This window comes from Lepisosteus oculatus, chromosome 2, assembly GCF_040954835.1.
Source record: "Lepisosteus oculatus isolate fLepOcu1 chromosome 2, fLepOcu1.hap2, whole genome shotgun sequence".
Lineage (NCBI taxonomy): Eukaryota > Metazoa > Chordata > Actinopteri > Semionotiformes > Lepisosteidae > Lepisosteus > Lepisosteus oculatus.
In genome coordinates, this window is record NC_090697.1 from 23,911,980 (window position 1) to 23,934,559 (window position 22,580).

Here is a 22,580-nt window from a genome sequence, read left to right on the forward strand (position 1 = left end):
CTCTGTGCCTATGTTCTGTGGAAGCACTGTCACCCAGGAAGACATCCCTCCCGACCTAGACCTTGCCTTCTAGAGCAGTGGTTCTCAAACTTTTTGGACCAAGTACCACCCCTAATCCAACCAAAGCATCCAAGTACCACCTACAAGTCATCATCTCATAGGAACCCCAGAAATTCTCAATGACCTACATGAGCGCGCGTGCACACACACTCACACATACATATAATAAATATTATAATAATAAACTTTATTTGATATAGCGCCTTTAAAGGTGGCTTCTCAAAGTGTTTTACAGAAAAAAAACATTAACAACAACTAATAAAAAAGCACCATTTCAGTGAGAGGGGTGAGCCTGCTTAGTTGAGCAAAGCAGATGTGAATTAATTTTTCGAGCCTTGATACAATTCACAACGGAGTCTAACAGATATTAAATCGTCAGGCATTTTCTTGACGGCAAAGATCTCGCGGTGGATGTTGTAATGCGTACATTAATTTCTGGAGCAACCAATCTAATTCGTGAAACTACACCGTTATGTCGGCTTGTCATTGCTCTAGCACCTTCTGTACAAACTCTGACGCATTTTATCCTGTCGAGGCCATTCTCTTCGATAAATTCATTCAGAAGCTGAAATATGTGCTCTCCTGTAGTTCCTGTTGGTAGCGGTTTTCAGAACAGAAAGTCTTCATGGGACATGCCCTCAAACTCGTATCTAACGTAAACGAGCAAATTGGCCAAATCGACTACAGACTCATCTAATTGCAGTGAAAAACATCTGCTCATCTTAACGCGCGCTGTCAGCGTACTTTTGATATAATCCTTCATTTCAATAATTCTATGAATGACTGTGTCTTTCAGGGGGAGGGGGGCAGCAGGTCGAGTTGTTTAGCAGCCTTTTCTCCACACATAATACACGTCAGCTCTTTTGCCAACGGTAAATAAGGTTTTTCAAAAATAGTGTAGCTTACCTGCTTTAGCAATCCGCAAGCTTGCATTTTTCCGCGTTTCCGTTTTTATTTCCGTATTTATTTAAAGTTTTTATTTCATGCGCATGGGAGCGAAACACAGAGACGCTCGGTGTATTTTTCTCAAATTAGAACAGTTCTTAAATATTTTTCTGTTATCACGCTTTCGTGTGCTCACAAGATTACCTGCGTTCGTAGCACGTATTTCTATGCATTCCTGTGTTTACAACGTTAGCATTGTTCCAAAATCACGCACATTCTCCTTTCTCCCTATTTGCTGGAGATACAGTAGCTTTTTTTAAATACAATTGGTCATTTGCATCCGTAGCACGCCTTCCTATAGAGTGGTATAGAATTACAGAGTATCTCTTGTGTCCACTGAACTATTAGCGCGCACTGTATCCTAGTACGCAGGCTGCGTATTCGACACGTATTAAAATACAAAATATGAAAACCCGTCCCGATTTTTCAGCGCACACGACACAGTTCCAGGGTCATTTGGCGTACCACTTAGCGGCATGCCACGTACCACTGCAGGTACGCGTACCACAGTTTGAGAACCACTGTTCTAGAGTATGGATTCCCAGTCCTGGCCCGGAGGCCCACACACCTGCTGATTTACCTAACTGGAACCCTAATGTATCTGTTAGAAGTTATTCGTTTGAAACATTTGAAAGTTTATATGCTACAATTAGTTAGTCCAAAGCACTTAAGAGCTTTAAACAGTAGTACAGTTCAAATTAATCCTATTCCAAGTCACTTAAGGGTTCAGTTGTGTAACAAAGTTTGACGGTTAGAAAACCAGCAGATGTCTTCAAAATGAACAGTGAACACAAACATAAACCAGAGGACAGTTTCATCCTTAAAGGAATGTTTAGCAAGCTACACAGTGACATTGCTAAAGTCGATACCCTGGCTTCTTTCAAGAAACGAATTGATGAGCTCCCTGGATCAATTGACTATGAACCACCAAACAGACTAGATGCATTGAATGGCCTCCTGTCATTGCTTTGGGCTCTTATGGTCTTAGGACTGGGGGGGGGAGTTATGGGAACTGAAGTTGGTTCTACAGCTCTCCCCGCTCCTGTTCCCCCACCACCTTAACAGTAGTTCTGGATCCTGAATATTTGATATGTGCTTTCCGCTGGTAAAGCTGCACACTACAGTCACTGCACTGCAAAGAGTGCACTGGTGATATTCTCAAGTATAGTAGGGCCCAAAGTCTGTGGATTTAACATGGGCGAATTTGCTTATTCACAATTTGGTCTGGCTGATGGGGCAGAGCTGGATGAAACCAAGGTTAAGCGCAACTTTCAGTTTAACGGCACAAGAGACTAGGATTGAGAACATGAACGCAGCTAGTAAGCGAGACTCGCCCTGGGTACCAGCATCCACCTCTCAATGTTATCTTGTTTTTGTACTGCAGTGAGCTCTCCCGGTTCGGTAGGGGAAGGACCGGCTGCAGATAACTTTACAGGCTCACTGACAACTGCACTGCCCTCTTCCCGACAGTGGGGTGTGCTAATCACAGCAGCAGAGAGAGAGAGAAAGAAGAATTCAGGCTATTTTATCTGAATACTATACGTTTAAGATTTTTTAGTTGCTCCATGTTATTTTTATTTAGCCTAAAGCTTATGCTTTAGCACTTTAACATACAACGGATATTGTCATACACCATGTGGCAGTAAAAGGGTGGGTTGGCATATATGCAGATTTGGCTATCTATGATAGTTCTCTGAACTAAACTCTCCAGAATGTCAAGACACTACTGTATTCCATCCTTGGAATACATTTTTTGTATTCAACTTCTATATAAGCTTAAATCTCATTTCAGAAATCAAGCTCCATGGCTTTACCCTAAAAACTCCTGTTGAAGCGCTTTAAGAAGGATATAGTTGAGTGGAATGAAAATGCAATCAGCTCTGTTCCACTCCTTACCAAATTAAGAACTATGAGAAAATCGTCCTTGATCAAATTTGTAATACACAAAGTCCTGCAGGGCTTCAAACCTCAACCTCCGTAAAGAAAATCAAGACAAACGCATACAGATGCTACATTCAAAGATAGATTTCTTATTCATGGTGGTTTTATTCTTGCCCACAAAGCTTCACAAAATGCATTCCAAAATGTCACATTTCTGTTCAACACTTCACACCACCTGGAGATTTGCAAGCCAGCAATGTCGGCTATAAAAAAAAACGTTTACTGTGGATGAATGCGCACGGTAACAGGTTTACCACGTCATTCCTGTGCTTGAACTTCAGCAGCCTTTTCTCCATTTGCCATTGTGTAATCATGCAGAGTAGTGCACTAATTATAAGCTGAAAAAGCAAGAGCATAAGCACCCTAGCTGCAGAAGGAGAGCCTAGGCCTTAGACAGTACATACAAAGGGGAAATCCACAAGGCCTTTTACTCCAAAGCACAGTCCCTGCCACTGTGTTCATCAAACAGCTGCTTATTGTTACAAAACTAGAAATACACATTGATCTGCTAAGTTTCTTTGGTTGTTTATTTCAAGTTTTGTAAGACTTACGATTCCGGATAAAATGGAACTGGTGACACTTCAGAGGATATGGCTTTGTGAACACTCCACGTAAAAAAATCAGTTACAGTATGGTGGTTCTTTTTGTTTGATGATAGAATACGTAAAAATTTTGTTAATTTCATTAGGTCTGTTACAGTAAATCTTAGGACTTGGGTGAAAGAAGACCCATCCCAAAAGGTGAAAAGCGTCTCTAACAAGATGTCGGCTGTCTTACCTGGTGCTCGGGTAGTACAGGTAGTCAGTGTGGCACAAGAAGCTCGCACAAGACAGCCAGCATCTCAGCTGAGAAAAACAGATCTCCACACCCTCACTTTAAATTCAGTAGCACTGCTTTTTAACATGCATATTTTCTATTGTAAGAGGTTAACTCATTAGATGGTTAGCATCCCTACTGACCATGTCAGGCAAAGCAAATCTACATTGTGCCATACACGTTTTTGCTGTGCTTTTACAATGACATTGACTACAGGATCCTTTCCAAAGAGGGGCATTTTAGAAACTAAATACAGCAATACCATTCTCAAAATTAGGATATTCTCTAATTCAAAGAAGCAATGCAGTTTGAGTGGTTGTTAATGCCCATTATGGTACAGAATGCTGGACACAGTTACTCTCTGCTTCCATGTTTCAATGGAAAGTAAGGCAGTGGTTTCAATATATTTTTGTATATATATATAGTTCCGTCTTTGTTTTAAGTCATTTGCAGATTCAATAAAATGTACAACCTTTAAACGAGAACAAAACGCTTTTGGTAATATAAACATGTTAAACAAAGAAGCCAAGTACAGAATCAATACGATAAAAAGACAAAAAAAACGGCACTGAAATTAAAAAAAAACCCGATCCAAAACAACATCAGCATCTAATGACACGGTTGGCAACGAAGCAGAAAGGATGGTAAGTAAAATGTTTAAGATACTAAAGGGTTGTGAGATGAGACTCAAAGGAGAACAAACAGCAGGAAACCCCTCGTCCTCCGCTCACTCCAGCTTGAGGAGCTCCACGTCGAAGATGAGAGTGGCGTTGGGCGGGATCACTCCAGGATGCCCTGTAGCGCCGTACGCCACGTCTGGTGTGCAGGTTAGCTTGGCTCGCTGGCCCAAACTCATCTATGAGGGAAGAAACAGGAGGCTTGTCACAGCTGGAGCACCTCTTCCGCATACACAAGTACCAGAGTCACGGCGCTGCTCTCAGGACGTTAAACCTATTTCTTTACCGCCACCCCACCTGTCTCCAAAACAAAAGCGAATTAAACAGGCTCTGGGGACTAGTGATCTGCATCACCTGTAAACTTCTGGAAGGGTCTGAAAATACACACAAAGCATGAGTCCACTTAACCAAATTTGATGCTCAGCCCAGACCTACTACTGAAACCCACCCTAAAACCAGTGCTGGAAACACTGGGGCTTGTGTGCCCGTGGCAGTAAGGATATGACATTCAGAGAACACCAAGCCATCCTGCAGCTGCTGGAATATGCTTGCCAGCTGTCTTGTCCAATAAGTGGAATCAAAAGGTTTGTAAAATGCCTCATTTCTAGTAATTCAGGTATTAGATAGGAAATGTTTTCCCATTATTTCTTAAGTGTATTAAAGGGGATAGCTTGTGACATAAAAATATAGAACAGATTGCAGTGAATTTAACTCTTGGTTTCTACTGACATACGACAGTACCCATCTCACGTTTGATCACATGAGCAGTTCAAGTTACTGATTCATTACCACAGGGAGACTCACAAAAGCCAGCCAGCAGATATTTGATATTCACAGCTCGTTACCTGCGCCACTCCTTCCTCCCAGCCCCTGATCACCTCCTGTCTGCCGATCTTGAATTTGAAAGGTTTGTTTCGGTCTCTTGAGGAATCAAACTTCTTTCCATTCTGTAGCATGCCTGCCAACACAAAAGCAAACCGTTTTTAGAAGCACAGTGTATTATCCAGTCTATGTGTACTCAGTGGATCTAGTGTTTAGCGAATGTCCAGGCCATGGCAGAAATGAGACAAAATAATGAGAATGTGGGGACACATCTTGAGCATAACTGTAAAAAGGACTCTGCCCAATTCCTATAACTCCCAAAGGGCTTCCATGCCAGGAATGAATATATTAAAGGATACAAACAAAGGAGCCATTAAACCCAGAATTTGTGTAAAAGCACTAGTCTCCTGCAACATTTTGGTCCCAGAAAAAACAGGTGGTCTTTCTAAACTTGGACATCAATCCACCTGACAGTGATACTTAACACTGTTCATCACCCCCTCACTTTCCTGCATTACAAAAAACCAGGTGGGCATGCCTTCTCCCAAGCCCCTCTTCCTACTTCAGACAAAAAAAAAACTCCCAAATTATGATCTGCCGATATCCCACACCCTTGACAACTAAAAAATCAATTTAGTTCTCTGAATGAACTATTAACTCCACTCAGAGAACAAAAAACATTCTCTCAATCACAGCTAACCTGGGCTCCAGACCTGTCCAGCATCTCAACACATGACACTAAGCATGCTGGGATGTGCCACCTGTGTGGAAACCCTTGCTCTCAATTAACTTGGGTTGCCTCAACTGTTTCAATTTTTTTGTTCATTCGCTGTACACTGCTGTCTTGTTACTACTTTATTAGTACTAACTGCAAAACAAACATGAATCAAATGGGCTCTGGGGATTAATGATCTGTGTTGCCTGTAAACAGCTTGAAGGTCTGAAAAAGCAACACACGATGTCTGATTTAAAGTGAAAAGCAGCTCAGGCCTTAAATCCACTGTAGAAGATTTGTATAGTATTTTTAACTGGGGAAACAAGCAGCCAAAGGCAAGTTAAAAGAGAAAAAGAAAAACAAGACCGAATACTGCATTTTTTTAATTTAGAAATTGCCTTCCGTGTTGTCAAAATGATAAAGTATGCAATGTAACAATTCTCAAGCCTGGTCCTTCTGACAGCTCACCATCTTTGATTTTCAGAAATCCCTTACATTTATTAATTTCCATAATCTGTAGTTTCATGTTGATCTATTAATATCTTAGAAATTAACTTAATAGCTAGGGAGAAATTAAGACACTTGAGACATTCTTTTCCAAAAGACTTGAGTTTCAAAACAAGTGGATTTATCTTCACTAAGGCATTAAAACGGAACAACAGGTAAAATGTTTATCTGTCATCGTTATTTACTCTTATATAATGGTCTACACAGAATATCTTTTCACCTTTTCGGCAGAGGTGCTGTCATTCATAGATGCAAGGACTTTCACAATTTCATGCGTCAACCATCAAAACAGACAAGGACCACATTAAGCTACTAATGACATTCTTATAACAGTGTAGCCATTTCTAAAACATTTAATATTTTTATCTATATTACAACTTTCAAGTAAAAAAGATAGGAATTAGTGTTCACCCCCATTATAATAGCAATCCTAAATGAACTCCGGTGTAGACAATTGCTTTCACAAGTTAATTGGCCTCCACCTGCATTAAACTGTAGTGATTCACATGATTTCAGGATAATTCAGTTGTTTGTGCAGGTTCCCCCTGCTGGGTAGTGCATTTTAAAGCAATGGTGGGCATAAAGAAATGTCCTTAAATATCCCTTGGAGCACAGTCAAGATGATGAAGATGTGGAAAGCGTATGACATCACCACGACCCTGCCTAGATCAGACAGTCCCTCCTAACTGCGAGGAGCCACGCAAGAAAGCCTGATCAGGGAGGCTAACATGAGACCAATCGCAACTTTGAAGAGCTACAGGATTTTATGGCTAAGACTTGCCAATGTGTGCCTTGACAAAATCTCATGCACTCTGCAAATCTGGAATATGGAAGGATCGCCAGAGGGAGGCCATTACAGACAAACAAAGCAATAGTGCAAAACGTTTTGTGATCCGATGAAAACTTAGAATGGAACTTTTTGGCCTAAATGCAAAGTGTTACATTTGGCAAAAACCCAACACTACATCACCCGCAGATCGCCTCTACTGTGAAGCATGGCGATGGTAGCATCATGTAACGGGAATGTTTCTCATGAACAGGGACTGGGGCATTTGTCAGGATACAAGGAAAAAAAAAAGAGAACGGAGCATAGTCCAGAAGAGTCCTTGAGGAAAACGTGCCATCTTTTGCAAGAAGGCTGAAACTGGGACAGAAAGTAATCTTTCAGAATAACAAAGACCTGAAGCACATAGCCAGAGCTGAACTGGACATTTCAAGGACAGAAAAGTAAATCAGTAATATAGCCCAAAGACTACTATCCATCAACTTGACTGAGTTTGAAAAGGTGGGTAAAGAATTTGGGTATGCAAAGTTGGTATCCCAACAGATTCACAGCTGTAACTGCTGCCAAAGCAGCTCTAATTCAGACATTTCAGGTTTGCATTTATTAGTACTGTATGTGCATTGGTAACAATTCCCCTGAAAAGTGTTTCCAGTCTCATCTCTACAATCTTCATTAAAATGCATGAAACGCAGAGACGCTGATGATAAAATGTGAAAAACAGATGTAAGTTTCTATGCCAAAGCTCACATGTTTGAAAGAGCCCAATCAAAGCTCACTCTGTGGGAACACCACTGCGTTACAGATGGATGGAGAAATGTTCTGGAAAGTGCACCTGCATGTTGTAACAGGAGGCAAGGCTCCGTGGCAGGGGTGCTCACTACCAGTTCCTGAAGGCCTCAGCACCCACTGGTTTCCCTTTCACCCAAGTGCTTTACTTCCTGATTGACCAACCTGACTGAAGGACACTCCACTGTTGTCTTCAAGTGATGTTAAGTGTTTCCATGCTATAACAATAGAATGCAAATCAGCCTTTTCATCACAATCCAAAAAACAGTATTAGCAGCAGGTGACAATTTAGAATATAAACCTCATACTCCTACAGGTGTGGGATAAAAATAGAAAAAACAGAATAAATGGAGAACACCAACTATACGGAAAGGAAGGGCTTTCAAACAGGGGTGGCTCCTGCATCAACTAAATAAAACATGCTTAGAGCCAGGTATGAAACTTTTAGACAGGTTTCTACGATTGTACCTCAAGAAGGAAACCTCACTGACTTTGGAAGAGGGGTGATTACGGGGGTGTGTCTGGCAGGAGCCAAGACCTTGACTTTCAGATGTTTCACAAGCAGCAGTGTCTAAGATGATGTAAGCATGGAATAGCTGTGGGGATTTCATTCTACTGATCGAGTCCAGTGGCATTAGTAGTTTTGCATCAGTACATTCATCTAAGACCATGTTCGTTTGGATATTCATTTGTTTGGAAATGGTTCAAAAGCTTACTAGATGGTTTAATATTAACAACACTCAAGTATTCGCTGCTCCAACGTGGCACCTCTTAACAACCTGAGTATATGCTTCTTGCCGTGGTTAACGAGCTGGGCAGGTATGATGCGCAATGACATACACACATCCTCCTATAAAGTCTGCCAACTTTATATTTATAAATGGACATTGGTGTAGTGTGCATTTCTCACTATCATGTATAGCCAAAAGTGAACTTTAAAAACCATTCAAAAATGTGCTAGAGATATTAGATACAAAAATGGCTTATTCAAAATTTTCCCAGCACTACATAGCAGTCCAGAAGCCACAAAAAATAATTTGTCACTTCAAACGTGGGATACAGACTGGAACAAAGAAAATTTGCTACAAGTGCCAGTATCAGCCTAGTATTCATTACCTTACAGAACTAATGAACTGATTGCTGGCAATTTTTCAGAAAAGAAAATGAACAATAAGTGAAACCATGATTTTGAAAATTCCCCATACATAATGTCACTGATTCAGTTTCTTTCCTTTTTTGTCACAGCTAATTCAATGAAAGAAATTAAAAATGGACGTGTTTATGGGGAAGCTTTGCATTCTTCATTCGAAACAAAAGTATTGTATTCCAACAGGAAGATTTTAACACCCTTTACAACTTTCAAAAGCACATCTTAAGTCTTAGATAAGATGTGAAATTCAGAAAATAATTTCCTGTCCCTGAGGAAGGGTTATTAAGATTCTCCTAACTGTGATCTTACTGTACACTTGACACAGTAATGCTAAAAACAAACGCCAACTGAAAAATAGGACACTGTCCTAATTCTGTGGGTTATTATAAACTAAGCAGGCCACTTCCTGCCTCCAGCCAGTCCCCTAGAAATAAAAAAAATGTACATTGAGACACGCACACAAAGCACAATGGCTCTACATCTGCTCCAAATTAAATGGAGTAACATCTAAAACATTCTCCAAGATAAGGTCACTACCCTTTTCAAAATGATGCATTTCAAACCAACAAACACAAAAATAGCTATAAAGAAACATCTGAATTTAACAGACAAAATTCTGCAGGGGTGTACACTTATTTATCTTTTCATTTGTAAACGCGTTGTTGGAGCATTTCTTTCCCAGAAGCTGTGTTACAACATGTAAAGATAAAAAAAAAAAATCTGATTTAATGTCTTCATTTCAGGCTGTTAGACCACATAATTGTGATGCTTTGGGAAGGGTGTGTAGACGATCTATAGGCATTGAACTGGACATGGTCATAGGCCACTACCCTGCTGTTCAGGAGCTGTGGCAGATGATGAACCCTCTTTTTCTTCTCATCTACTGTAGGTCTCCACAGTGAGGGCAGGCAAAGATCTGACCATCTTCATCAGTTGCCTTGAGGATAAGAACGGTATCGGGGTGCATTAAGTTAAGAGTAGTTCAGGTGGGGAGTTGCGGCAGCATGCGTAGGCTGCAAAGGAACAATTGGTTAATTCCATGCTTAAAAGAGAAGAAAGAAAACGCAACGTTTAAGGCCGTGGAGCCTTCTTCAGGTGTAAGAGGAGGTGTGTTTCAGCATGGAATAAACCTATTACTTATTCCATTTAGTCAAGACTACTTCACGATTGCAAGGTGACTGGCTAATCATAAGGCCCTGTTGCACAGAAGCACTTCACAAGAAGAAACAGACAAATACTTCATAGCCAGACGTGCTCAGACCTGGAAAAAATGATCCCTTAAAACGGGGGGTTGTTATGTCCAAGCTTACACAGAGCAAAACCTAACAACACTTACCAACAACACTTCTGCCAAGGTCATAAAACAGCTAGAGAGAGCTGGAATGTCACCTTCAAAACTAGGGGATGCCACCTTCTCTCTGTGGGCTCCCCCTACCTCTCTAGACTAGAATGTAAAGCTCTAGAGATCCTTGCAAATCATTCCCACCCTGCCCAGCCTTTTTACTTTCCTCCCCTCAGGTAAAATGCTCAGGTCTATCAAGACCAGGACTACAAGGCACCTACTCAGAGATTGCGAAAATCAAACTGTACTTTAACTTTTGATATTTTTGCATGGCTCATTGTTATTCTACCAGATCTTGCGATTATTAATCTCACTTTTATTTTATGTTTATTACTATAGTGCATTTAGGATGGTTTGTGAATGCATTAGGTGGACGTATTCTATTAAGAACTTTATGATGTATATTATAATTGCTGTATTTTTCAAATTATATGAGCTGACTGATCTTAATACCATGCAATTAGTTATGGCAATAAGATATTGAATTTGAACTTCTAATAAAGCTACTTTTTGATCCACACATTTTAAGTACACTATAAAAATCAATTGATAACCTCAGCAGTTATTCTAGAGAATAACTCATTTAAATGTCCTTTTCAATACTTTTAAAGAGTTTTAATTTAATTATACATGTATAGCTTACAGTGGTGAATTGTTTAACTTTTCAGGAAAATGATTACCCCTCAAAACAGCTGTCTACGTATATTTTTAAACACACAATGCTGGCTTTTCCGTGCATTGTTTTGTTGCTTTTATGCCTTTTTCCAGTCTACTTCCTACTCTCCATTAGTCCCCTGGCCATCACCCAAGCGATGACCTTCGTCCAAGATCTGGGAGGCGAAGGGGTGACTCCGCTACTCCAAACTTCCCAAGCGGATCCTAACAAATTCCTGCAGACCAGCAGGCTTGTCTACCGTCTCCATCTGTGCAGAGAAGGGGAAAATGCAGCAGTGTGAACTCTCAAGGAAACTGAACAAAGGTTTGCATCACACCCCTAGCCCAGAATATCTAATCACAGAATATTCCAGATTGTACCTTTAGGAACTACAAAACCACTCCCTCTGGTGGAGAAATTCAGTAATCGACATAAAACAATTATAAAAAAAAACTTCAGGACTTTCGACAGCACCTGACTTTCCGACATTCTGCACAGGATATATACAAGTAACCATTCTCAAAGGCCACACTTTTTCCACAATGGTCATACATATTTAAATATTCAAATTAAAGCTCACGAACAGCTATACAGAACTAATACCTTTGAAAAGGGTGCATTCCTTAAGTGGTTCCATATTTTTTAGAAGCTTAATAAAGGAGATGGCTTAGACAAAGGCTTAAAAAACATCATCCATGTCTTGGAACCTTGTACCACCCAACCAGTCTACAGTATAATGGGTCCTGAGTATGAAGAGAGTATACTGTAAGTCTTATTGCTTACAAAACCCCACAATTCATCACATTCTCTGTCTGCTTCCAACGCCAAGCAACTTCTAAATAACTGGAACTGCAATAACCAATTTAAGTGCAGCAAACTAAAGCCTGAAATGGGTGTACTTTGTTTCTGGTAACAGGAGCCCCTGCAGCACATGTTGTAGTCATAGTGAATGCATTATGAGGACACTAACAGTACACTTCACACCACAGAACTTTATTACGAGTCCTGTACTAATCTGGACATTGTGAAATCAGAACATAAACAAGAGAAAATACTTATGGTGGGAGAGCCTCGGTCCAACTACCCATGTTCATTTAAAAGTAATTTAGAAATTTGGACAAAAATCAGAATATCCTTCAACCCTTAAGGCTCAGTGTTCCCCTCATCGAAGCACTTTGGGCTTAACTGAGCAATTGATTAAAGTCATGCTTCTAATGTATAAATGAGAGGGGATTTAGTTTTACCTTTAGGAATAACTGGATTGGGTCTCTCAGGGACCAGGGTAGGAAACCCTTTCCCTAAAGAACTCAGAATTCTGCCGAGCAACTGCACAGCAAAAAACGAGACAACAGACTGCCCAAAACTAGGAAAGAGTGACAACTGGACCAAGGGCAGGACAGGAGAGGAAAGAATGGCAAAGCAACAGCTACTGCAGACAGGCCCTCCCCTCAGTCACATCGACTTCCTGGTAAAGCATTTGTGCCCGACTGACCTAAAACTATGCAGTGATGCAACAGGGTTTCCAAGCACTGGTTCCTGTTAGTAAGAGCTGCAATGAGAATGTCTGCATTCTAGTGCTGTTAATGTCAACTACTTGAAATCAAAATTACATGAGCCTTCATGTTTACACAACAGAACATCCATAAAACGTAAAACTTTCCAATATATTTCTTAAATGGAAACCCACAATTACATAGTTTTGCATAACTAACTAGGTTTAAACAGAAAAAAAAATGGTGTGCAGAATACTTTTGGCAAGTATTTTCCTTGTTCAACTTGGAGCTAACAAAATGCCAACCCTCCTTGTACCATGATCCCTGACGGGTAAAAAAACACATTCTTTTAAATCTCATCAAATACACCCTAATAGGAATTTCATCCTAATAGGAAGAGAACAGCTAAGCAAAGAAGTAGCTGTCCATTTACAAATAACCCCTAAGAAAAACGGAGGGCCTATATGTGTCCATTTGTGATTGAGCACTGGGGGAACCTTTGGTTTATATAACAATTTAAAAGTCATTGGTTACACCACAGCTGTTCTTTTGTAACAAACTGGAAACTGCTGTTACTTACATACTGGAATAGTAATATTGTAGTGCAACGTTAATGAAAATTCAAGAGCACTAGAGATGTCCCAGCTAGCTGATCTGCTCATCTTACAGGCTGACTGAAATGCCTGGAGTTATAAAGGCTTGATTGCAAATTAGCATGTTAAACTTGAGGCTGTGAATAAGCATGATGCAGAAGGGCAGTTGGCGGAAAAGTGCTTCTAAGCGCATGTCCCGTAGTAAAGAGTCCCTCTAGCCTTCATCAAGGTAGTGTGTACTCACCTCAGACCAGATTTATTAGCCTACATTTTATTTCACATTTCAGTATTTGTTCAGTATCCATCGGGGTATAAACTAAAGTTACCGATTAGAAAAACCTCAGGTTCTCATTTCCTTCTCAACCTGCCTTTTGACATTGGAATAACAAAAATCCCACAATGCCACAAAAAAAAAAAAACTTGTTAAATCTAGGAAAAATTATAAAGTGGGGAAAAGGATGACTTCTCAACATATCCCACATTACATGTTCTGGCAAAATATAAAATGATTATATGTTCTGGCAAAATATAATCAATGTCACCAAGAAATGACACAGAGCTCTTTTCCATTACATTTTGCCCCAGGAGCAAATCAGGCAGCACCTGCAGTGTGACAACAGAGAACACAGTACATTGTTTTAAACTGCGGGAAAGTAAATAAAGTGAAATTGTGCATTATCCAATCGAATCTGCACAAATGATCCCTTAAAGCAAATGCCAGATCAACATATTGGTTGTGGGCAACGTTGACATGAGTCTATCCACTTCATTCCACGGGTGCTTGGGGACGGGATTAAGATCTGGCAACACAGTGGCCTGCTCTTAATGATGATGCAGACAGTCTTAGCTGCGTGGTGACAAATGCTATCATTTTGAAATATTAAGAGGTTAAGCTGCCATCTCCATAACAGATGGCAACAACTGTTACATTCTCAATATCTATGTAACCCCGTGTAGAGAATTTGCCCTCACCAAAGGAGCCATTCCTCAAACAGGTATTATGCTATCTGCCTGCATTCTACTGTTGACATGCAAACTGTAGTAGAGACAAATTAAAAGCAATTCCTGGATGGCCAAGGGTTTTCTTGGTTTTTGACAGCAGTGTTACCGCTTTGAAACCTGATCGGCAGATCCAGGAATCAGATGGGAAACCTATAAGGAAAGCCAAGCTGCTGCTGCAAATGCTGCTGGGGTCACGCCTCCAGTATGGCGACCAGGGATACCGACACTAATGACCGAGTAGTCAGCTCCTTGGTTAACATCTCCACGAAAGGATGGCACCTCTTGCTATAAAGACTCCATGGTAGTTTGTGAAACTGGTTACAGTTTGATTAATCAATTAGACAATCATTTCCCTTGACATACACATATTCCACCGTTAAAACACTGAAAAAACGTACTGAAATTATATGGCAAAGGACAGCTGCGCACAAAAGATTTTAAAAACCTGACCATAAAAATAGGTTTTTACAAAAACCCAGAATGTACAAAGCCCTCGAGGAACAGAGTTCCCAGTTCCCCGCTGTAGTTAGTCTTCCAGAATATTCAACTATATATAGTGATATAATAAAATAAAAAGGTCAGGTCAACAAACACAGGAAGTGGTGGTGGATCCTCAGAGCAACAGTCACGTTCCCGCCAGCAGGGCTCCAAGACAATATCCCCTCTCCCCACACTGCCGCCTTGCTGCAATGGGATTTAAACCAGCAGGGCCCTGCAAGTCTGCGCCAGCAAACCCACAAGCACATTGCAATGTTTTGCCATGCAAGTCCTAATATCTCAAAAAGTCCTAACATTTTCTAGAGGACACCCTTAAACCCGACTCTTATCATGCTCAAAAAAACTCACTATGAATGGTTAGAGTAGTGTACTTGCATTTTGGTTTGAGAATTCATGATGAACTTCTAAAATGTTTCAGTATACTAGATGGCTTTCAAACAAACCACTTTAGATGACAGCTTGTGCCGTGCCTAATCACTAAAGCTTAAGCAACAAAGGAGTCTTTTCCAGATACTAACTTCACCAGCGCTGCAGACTGAAATGCTTATCGTGAGGTGTCCCTCAGACATGAGCCCTACTTGAAGTTGCAGACAGCATGGCTATTTTTACTGCAGTCTACTGTAGCTGCCTCCGAGCCCTAGTGGCCCGACAGCAAATCTCTCCAGATGGGGATTATACGAAATATGATCATGTACAGTATCTGTCTGCAGTCTGTCCATATATAAATCTGTTTGCAGCTTTCACTAAACGTCTCGTAGCGCGTGTTATGTAATACTCGATGCAAAGCTGCCAACGGATAAAATTAGGTAAAGCAGACACTCCATTTGCTAAAATTAGCAACAGAAAATGGCAACTGCAAAAGAAACACTAGAAGCTTAAGGCCGGCTACAGAAAGTCTAATGGGGTACCTGGCAAAGTGATGGAAAACCACATGGGCATGCTAGCCAACACCACAGTTCAAGTGAACGAGACAGTCTTGATCTCGCTGCACATTCAAGGGATTCCTTGCATATGAAGCTTCAAGGTCAAAGAACCGTGAGCTGAAATACTCAAATCTCCACAAACCACGAGAAAGACTGAAGGCTGTCAAGATTACAGAACGATAAAGGTCTAGGTTTGAGCTGCAAAGGAACAAGTCATAGGTTTATTCCATGCTGAAAAGAGAAGAGAGAAAACAACGTTTCGGCTGTGAAGCCTTCTTCGGTGCGAGCCGAACAGCCAAGGCTTTCTGTTCAAGTCTGCATTGTCGGTGAATTCCTCTACAATGCTAGAAATACAAGCGTGTTGACGATACTATGCTACTACAGTATCAACACAGTAAAATGTGTTCAACCCTTTTTAATTTAGTTTTGTGGATACAACATGCAATAATGCTCAATCTTATTATGGAGATGAAAAGCAGTAAGCATGACCCTTTCTTTGGGGGAAAAAAAAAAAATTCTAGCCAAATGATAGCTGAAACAACGCATCTGCTGTGTGAAGAGGGCCTAGGAGAAGAGCAGGATTTAAATTCATCCATCTGATTTCTAACCGCTTCATCCAATTCAGGGTCCCGGGGCAGCTGAAGCCTATCCCAGCAAGCAACAGGTGCAAGGCGCGATACTCCCTGGATGGGACGCCAGTCTATCAGAGGACATGCACAGACAAATGCACATGCATGCACACCAGAACATATAAACCCAACACGGATAGTACCCCAACAACTGGACACAGGGACCCAGAGCGGTCTCCACACCACCCATGTTTAAAATTAGAATTTGAGTTAGAGAAAATCTTCTACTGCTTGCAATGATGCTACTCCATTTGCCAGGGCAAGCTGTGGTCAGTACTAAAGCAATTCACACAGGGCTGCCTGATAACTGTGCACAGGCAGCTCGTTCTGAAAATGCACTGTGCCACTTTGGCACCAACAGAATCTGGACAATGACCCATCATGGGTCTAGTACCACACTGCCCTGTTTGTTCCACAAAAACAGATTCCACATCGTCTTTCCTACAGAAAAAAAAAGATTAAAATAATGGTTAAATATAACCATAGGAGTCTTAATATTTTAAAAGCAATCCTCAAAAATGTTTTTGCATTTTTAGATCAAATACTGTACATTAAGCTACCCTAGATTTCAAATGCATTGAAAATAACCACAAATGTTCATTTTTTCAGCTCCTGATTATCAAGATGAAACCTGCAAAATCACAACCTGTGCCAACTGCAGTCATCTTAATTAAAATATGTAATCGTCTCAGCCTGTGAAACAGGGGAACAAATATATAAAGGATATTTGCTGTAGCACTGACCAACTGCTTAAATGCGGATACCAATTGCTAGCATCTAAAGACTGAACTATTACAGTACATTTTGATAACGGTTGCATAACGTTATGAATATTTAGACTACTTTATTCTTGCAGTTATACCCACTTCCCTTACATAACTGCATCATCTGAACTAGTGGGAAGTTTACTAGTGGTATCTACAATGTGCGTGGAATAATAATTTGCATACATGCCTGGTATTGGGTGTCTGGGCAGATGATATTTGTACTTGTGTTTTTTTAATTTTACCATAGCAACAGCTGAAAGACATTTGCATTTAAATGCATTTGAACCCAGGTGTTCTTTAAATTAAAACAATGACACTTCAAAAAGTATAAGAGGACTACATACTGTACCTCAATTGCTTTGCAGTCATTCTGTGTCAATTCAACAAGCTAATAAAACTATATTATCAGACTTGGATACAGGTCTTTCATTTCAATATTCTTGCCAAAAGGAAGTGAACATTCAGCACATCTAGCTCGTTTTGGTGCCAATATATAATCGTCCCAGGATCACTAACCTATAGGCTACAGTGTATTGACTAACAAAAGCAGTCAGCTTGCTCCAGATTCTGCACATTGGTGCTTCCTGCTCTCAGATCGGAAGACACTTCCCCTTTGGGTACAACATAAACTAAGGAATGTTCAAATTCCTTCTGTTCTCCTTTTGTATACACAATGTTATACAAGACCTCATTCAGAATATTTGTGACCAATTTGGTCACCACATTATAAAAATATACTGCTGCACTAGAGTCGGTCTAGGGCACAGAGACTGCATACATTCCCAGGCTTACATTAACAGGATAAAAGAACTGATTTTTGGAATGTTAAACCAAGAAGACAATTCAAGTATGCAAAACCCTCAAGCCAAAACTGAACCAACTGGACTTCTTTTCTGACCCAGGAGTGAAACATGAACCAGAGGGCTCAGGAAACTGTAGAAACTGTGGGAAAGTGCATTTGCAATTTAAACCAGGAAACATTTTCTGTGTTGCGAGGATCTGTCATCCATCACCAATGTACAGTATCCACGTGTGGCAGCTTAAGCACCTGCAGCATCACAATACAGCAGCTTAGTAGGGAAGCGAGAATTTCCTTCTTCAGCTGAAGGAAGGAAGAACTTAGAGACTAGAACGAGCAAGGACACAGTGCAATGTAGCCAGAAGTTAATACTCCTACTCTCATTACCTATAATGCCCAAAGAGTTATGACCTTAGTTGAACACCTTTTCCAGATGACAAGGTCTTATAGCAGACTGCTTTATTTTTTACTCCTTTCCCCTCTACCACTGTCAGACGAGATCCGTCTTGCAGACGGCAATGCTGCAGTTACCGTATGTGGTCAACGCAGGTCCCCAGTAGCTCTAACCTGATCGTCCGAAAAACACCCCACCAACGCAGGTGTGCCCCTTTACTAGGAATTTTTGACAAACTGAGTGAGAAAGCATTTGGCAGTCATGTCTGGTTCGGTTGCTGAAATCCCTGAAGATTTTAGCATTACTCGCATTGGAAAAAAAACTGTAACTTGACTTGCACCCTCCCGATTTCATTTCACCCCTTCCTGCTCTTCCGCAGTCTTGAATTCCCGCAGCATCGGGCCAAGCCTGGCCTGAAAGTATCCCTGAAGCGTCTCCAAATCAGAGCCTCCGAGGCTAATTTCAAAATTCACACTCCTGACTCATAACATCTCGCCATTTCCAAGCTTCCCACAGCTCTTTCCAGTCCTTTATTCCCTCACAGTCCTTCACTGCCTATCGCAAGTATTTGCGTTAACATCCTCATAAACATGCAAAAACGTAAATCTGAAAGAGTAAACCACCTATGGTCATCATCTTGCATATTCATGTGATGAGTCTACAGTACGGAACATATTTCTGAAGATTACTGCACTCAAGCTATAAAGCCACATGCATTATGTTCATTTTCATAAAAATCCCTACAGTTTACAACACAAAACTGCAGTATTATATTCTTCCATTGTCCTTCTGTGGACAATGATATAATGTGATTCTATGTTGATTTCTATGGTATGTATTAAGTATACCAATGGTGAGTATATGTTAAAGGAGAGCTTGTTTCCCCACTATATCTGATTTTTTTTATTATCCATGGGGCTATTCAAGATTTAACCCTCCCATCATGAATAAGAACTGAGGTGAACATTAGGTGTTTTTTTAGCGGTCTGTAGCACACTCTAAACACTATGCTCTTTGAATGTATTAGTATACCACTGACCAGCAAAGGAAACAAGGCATTACATAATATAACTGTAGGATATTGATTATAATGTTTTAGTGTCATTTTACAGGTGCACAAGCAATAAATCAGTTGGAGAAATTAGTGGGCGCAGGTCATGAGGCACTTGAAACTGTAGTTGGATTAAAATAAACACAAAGAAACCGATATGCCCTTCTTATCAAAGGAACAGCAGCTTGGTGCCATCAGGATTTTAGAGGCTAGATTAAGTAACCTCATAAGAATTAGCCAACAGTGGAACCATGTCCTCATTAGCGAAGTATCTAGGTTTATTGTGGAACACTCTGAAGGACTTCAGCTATATCATTAATATCATAAATATAGCGCAGACGTGGATTGGCGTATCACACAATGGGGAGTTCCAGGTGTAATGGTCTGGGCAGGAGTGTTTAGTTGCTAAAGAGCTCAACTTGCAACCTGACTGCATGACAGTGAACTGAACCAGTCCTTTGCCATCAATTGTTGACCCTTCCTTGCAGGCTTTTCCCCAATGTCACAGTATTCCAGCGGACAATGAACTCCCCCTTCTGCCAATGTAACAGCTTTCTTCCAGATTAATATGTGTCCATTAGATAGCTTAGACACCAGACCAGTGAATGTTAGTAGGATGAGATGGGATAAATGAGTAGAACCTATGGCTCCAGAAACCAATGAAGAGGTACACACCTTTCCCGGATCTATGGGATTAATGGGACAATCTCATAAAACAAACGCTGTGCAAAGCATGCATTGCAGATGTGCAGCTTGTACTGCTTCCACGGTGGCTACACATTATTAGCCTGCAATTTCACAGAAACCCAGTAATCTCCCTGGTCCCTGTTGACCAACCTTACAGATGACAAATGTTAAGTCAGCTAATGAATTTATCTATTCAATAAAATGTCAGCACATCTGCTACAAGTATTGTTTTCCCTAGAACATTATGAATTAGCTGCCAGTGTAAGCAATGTTTTTGATACTCAGTATAGAATACACCGAAGCTTATAAAGTTAAACTCTTACTGCAAGTCTGCTGGGGCAGACCTTAAGACCGCAATTGCCATTTCTTGCACACTCTTTTGCAAGAGAAATCGGTCAGAAACCCCATAAGAATACAACTTGTTTTTAGCAAAACGGGAAAAAAAAGCAAGCAGTTATACAACACTGCAAGCTCAACTCCAAAATACTTGGCTTTCACTTCAAAGAGCATTCTTTCCCTTTTGTAATCAGATTTTTAGAAAAAAAATGAAAAGGCTAAGAAGTCTGCATTACCATCCTTTTTGCATCACGACTTTAAAACCAGCCATCCATGCATGTATCCACTCCCTACATGACCATTTCTTTCATACCAAATAAAAAAAGACTCCTAGCATTCTTAATGTGGCCCAGTAAAAGCACATAATACATCCGTTTTGGCAATATAACAATAGCAAAGGAGACCCTACATTGTCCATAAGAAAAGCTACAAACAAGAGGTGGCCATTTGGCCCATCCATCCTGTTTGGTTAAACACAGACAACGCATTCATACTGAATTAAGCAATGTGTAATCTGAAATTAACCTCGCATCACACAGAGAACTATGCAGAGAAAGGCTTATGGTCTGTTGACTAAAACGCATCTTGCAGGAAAAAAAAGCAAAAATACCACAGAGTAATGTAAATGCCTCTTCACACATTTCCATTGTAAAGTCGAGCAAATTAAAAAAAATTCCACAGTACTATAAAAGCATTTTATAATGTAATTGCAAATTTCTACGCACCTTGTAAGCATAACATGGTATTTATGAACTCTCCACTTAAGAAAAGTAGCAGCAAGGATATTCCACTCAGAATTATGTTGTTAAAGACTTCCAATATTTTTTGTTGTACTGACACTAACCTGGCATCTCAAGCTGCAGTGTAAAGAACTAGGACTGCAGCTGAAATGGGCTTCTCCGAGAAGCAGCATACCCCCGTAACACTAAACAGGATGTCATAGCTGGGACCATTCTCGACCTCCCTAATAATGAGCAGTCCAACATGGCTCCTCTCAGTGTATCAGGGCCAGAATAACCAACCAATAAATAAAAAATCTAGAGGGTAGAGAAAGACACACTGCGATGTCCTCAGGTGTGAATCACCAACCATGCTCTCCCAGTTTTAAAAGGTACTGCACAGCTCATTTTCTTTGCCTTCACTCCTTCTCCATCAAGCCACGGTAATACGATACCATGTGACTTCAACCACTGCCATCTGAGTCAGGACTAAAGAGCGTCTGACCTGGGACTCAAGACAACAAGCCAAGAGAGAGTGAATCCATATGGAACAATTTTGTCTGCCCAAGATGCTCTCTGCAGCAGAAATAATCTTGCTCGTCACAAATCAACTATTTTGCGCGTTCCAACCAAATTAACACAGTTGTACCTTTTTGTTAGCAGCCTCGATAATTGGCTCATATTCTACAATAGCGCTACAGCTGGGATGAACCAAGTTATCCCCCACACACACCTCACGAATCAGACACCCCGCGCAGACTGGATTTTCAAAATCGGTGCGCAACACAAATGTTAACATCCCGGACGAACAGTGGCCTGTGGCAAGCTGAGCAACACGCTCTCCGCACCCTCAGACATCCCTTGAACAGAGCCAGCCAGCTGAAGAGGAGTTCCAACCACTGTGACAAACCCAGCCCAACCCGATTTTCAGTGGGGAAATTAAACTCTACAAGAAGCGTTTGGCCAGACAATCAGGGTTTCGAGGATTTGCTCTTCCCATTATCTCTAGAGCTAAACTTCTATTCCAAACACATTCCATAATGCTCAGTTCATTACAGTAAAGGAATACTTACCTGTATTTGAGAAGACGAATGTGACTAACTGCAAGACAGTGGTGATATACAGACTGATATACAGTGGAAAGGGTATTTATTTGGTCAGGAAAGTGAAACGCCTGTTTTGCTGTGTACTTTTGAAATTTCGGATTAAAATATAAACATGAGGCAAAAGTACAGAATGTAGTGGGTGGCTACATGTGGACGGGGACATTGACGCCCTGGAAGACATCCATTCCGGGAGGAAACACTGCAGCATGGGATGAAAATGACCATTCAGTACCATTAAGAAATAATTAGCTCTGACCTTGCCTTCTAAGGAAATGAATACACTCAAGCCACACCAGGAAAAGCACTCTACAACACTATAGAACCACCAGGACCCTTCACCCTTCACCAAGTACAGAGGGCTGGTTGAGCTCTTCAGGTTGGTG

The 22,580-nt window shown here is 40.7% G+C and overlaps 1 protein-coding gene across 1 annotated transcript in view; it reads right to left on the minus strand.

Annotated features, from left to right (window-relative positions):
* Positions 1 to 3,031: 3,031 nt before the first annotated feature.
* Positions 3,032 to 22,580, minus strand: part of fkbp1b (FKBP prolyl isomerase 1B) — a 40,656-nt gene continuing 21,107 nt past the window's right edge. Inside the window, exons 3-4 of the mRNA XM_015352038.2 lie at positions 5,285 to 5,397; positions 3,032 to 4,618 (exon numbers count right to left, since the gene is read on the minus strand). Coding sequence (XP_015207524.1) covers positions 4,490 to 4,618; positions 5,285 to 5,397 — 242 coding nt within the window. The 3' untranslated portion in view covers positions 3,032 to 4,489. The remainder of the gene's footprint in view (positions 4,619 to 5,284; positions 5,398 to 22,580) is intronic.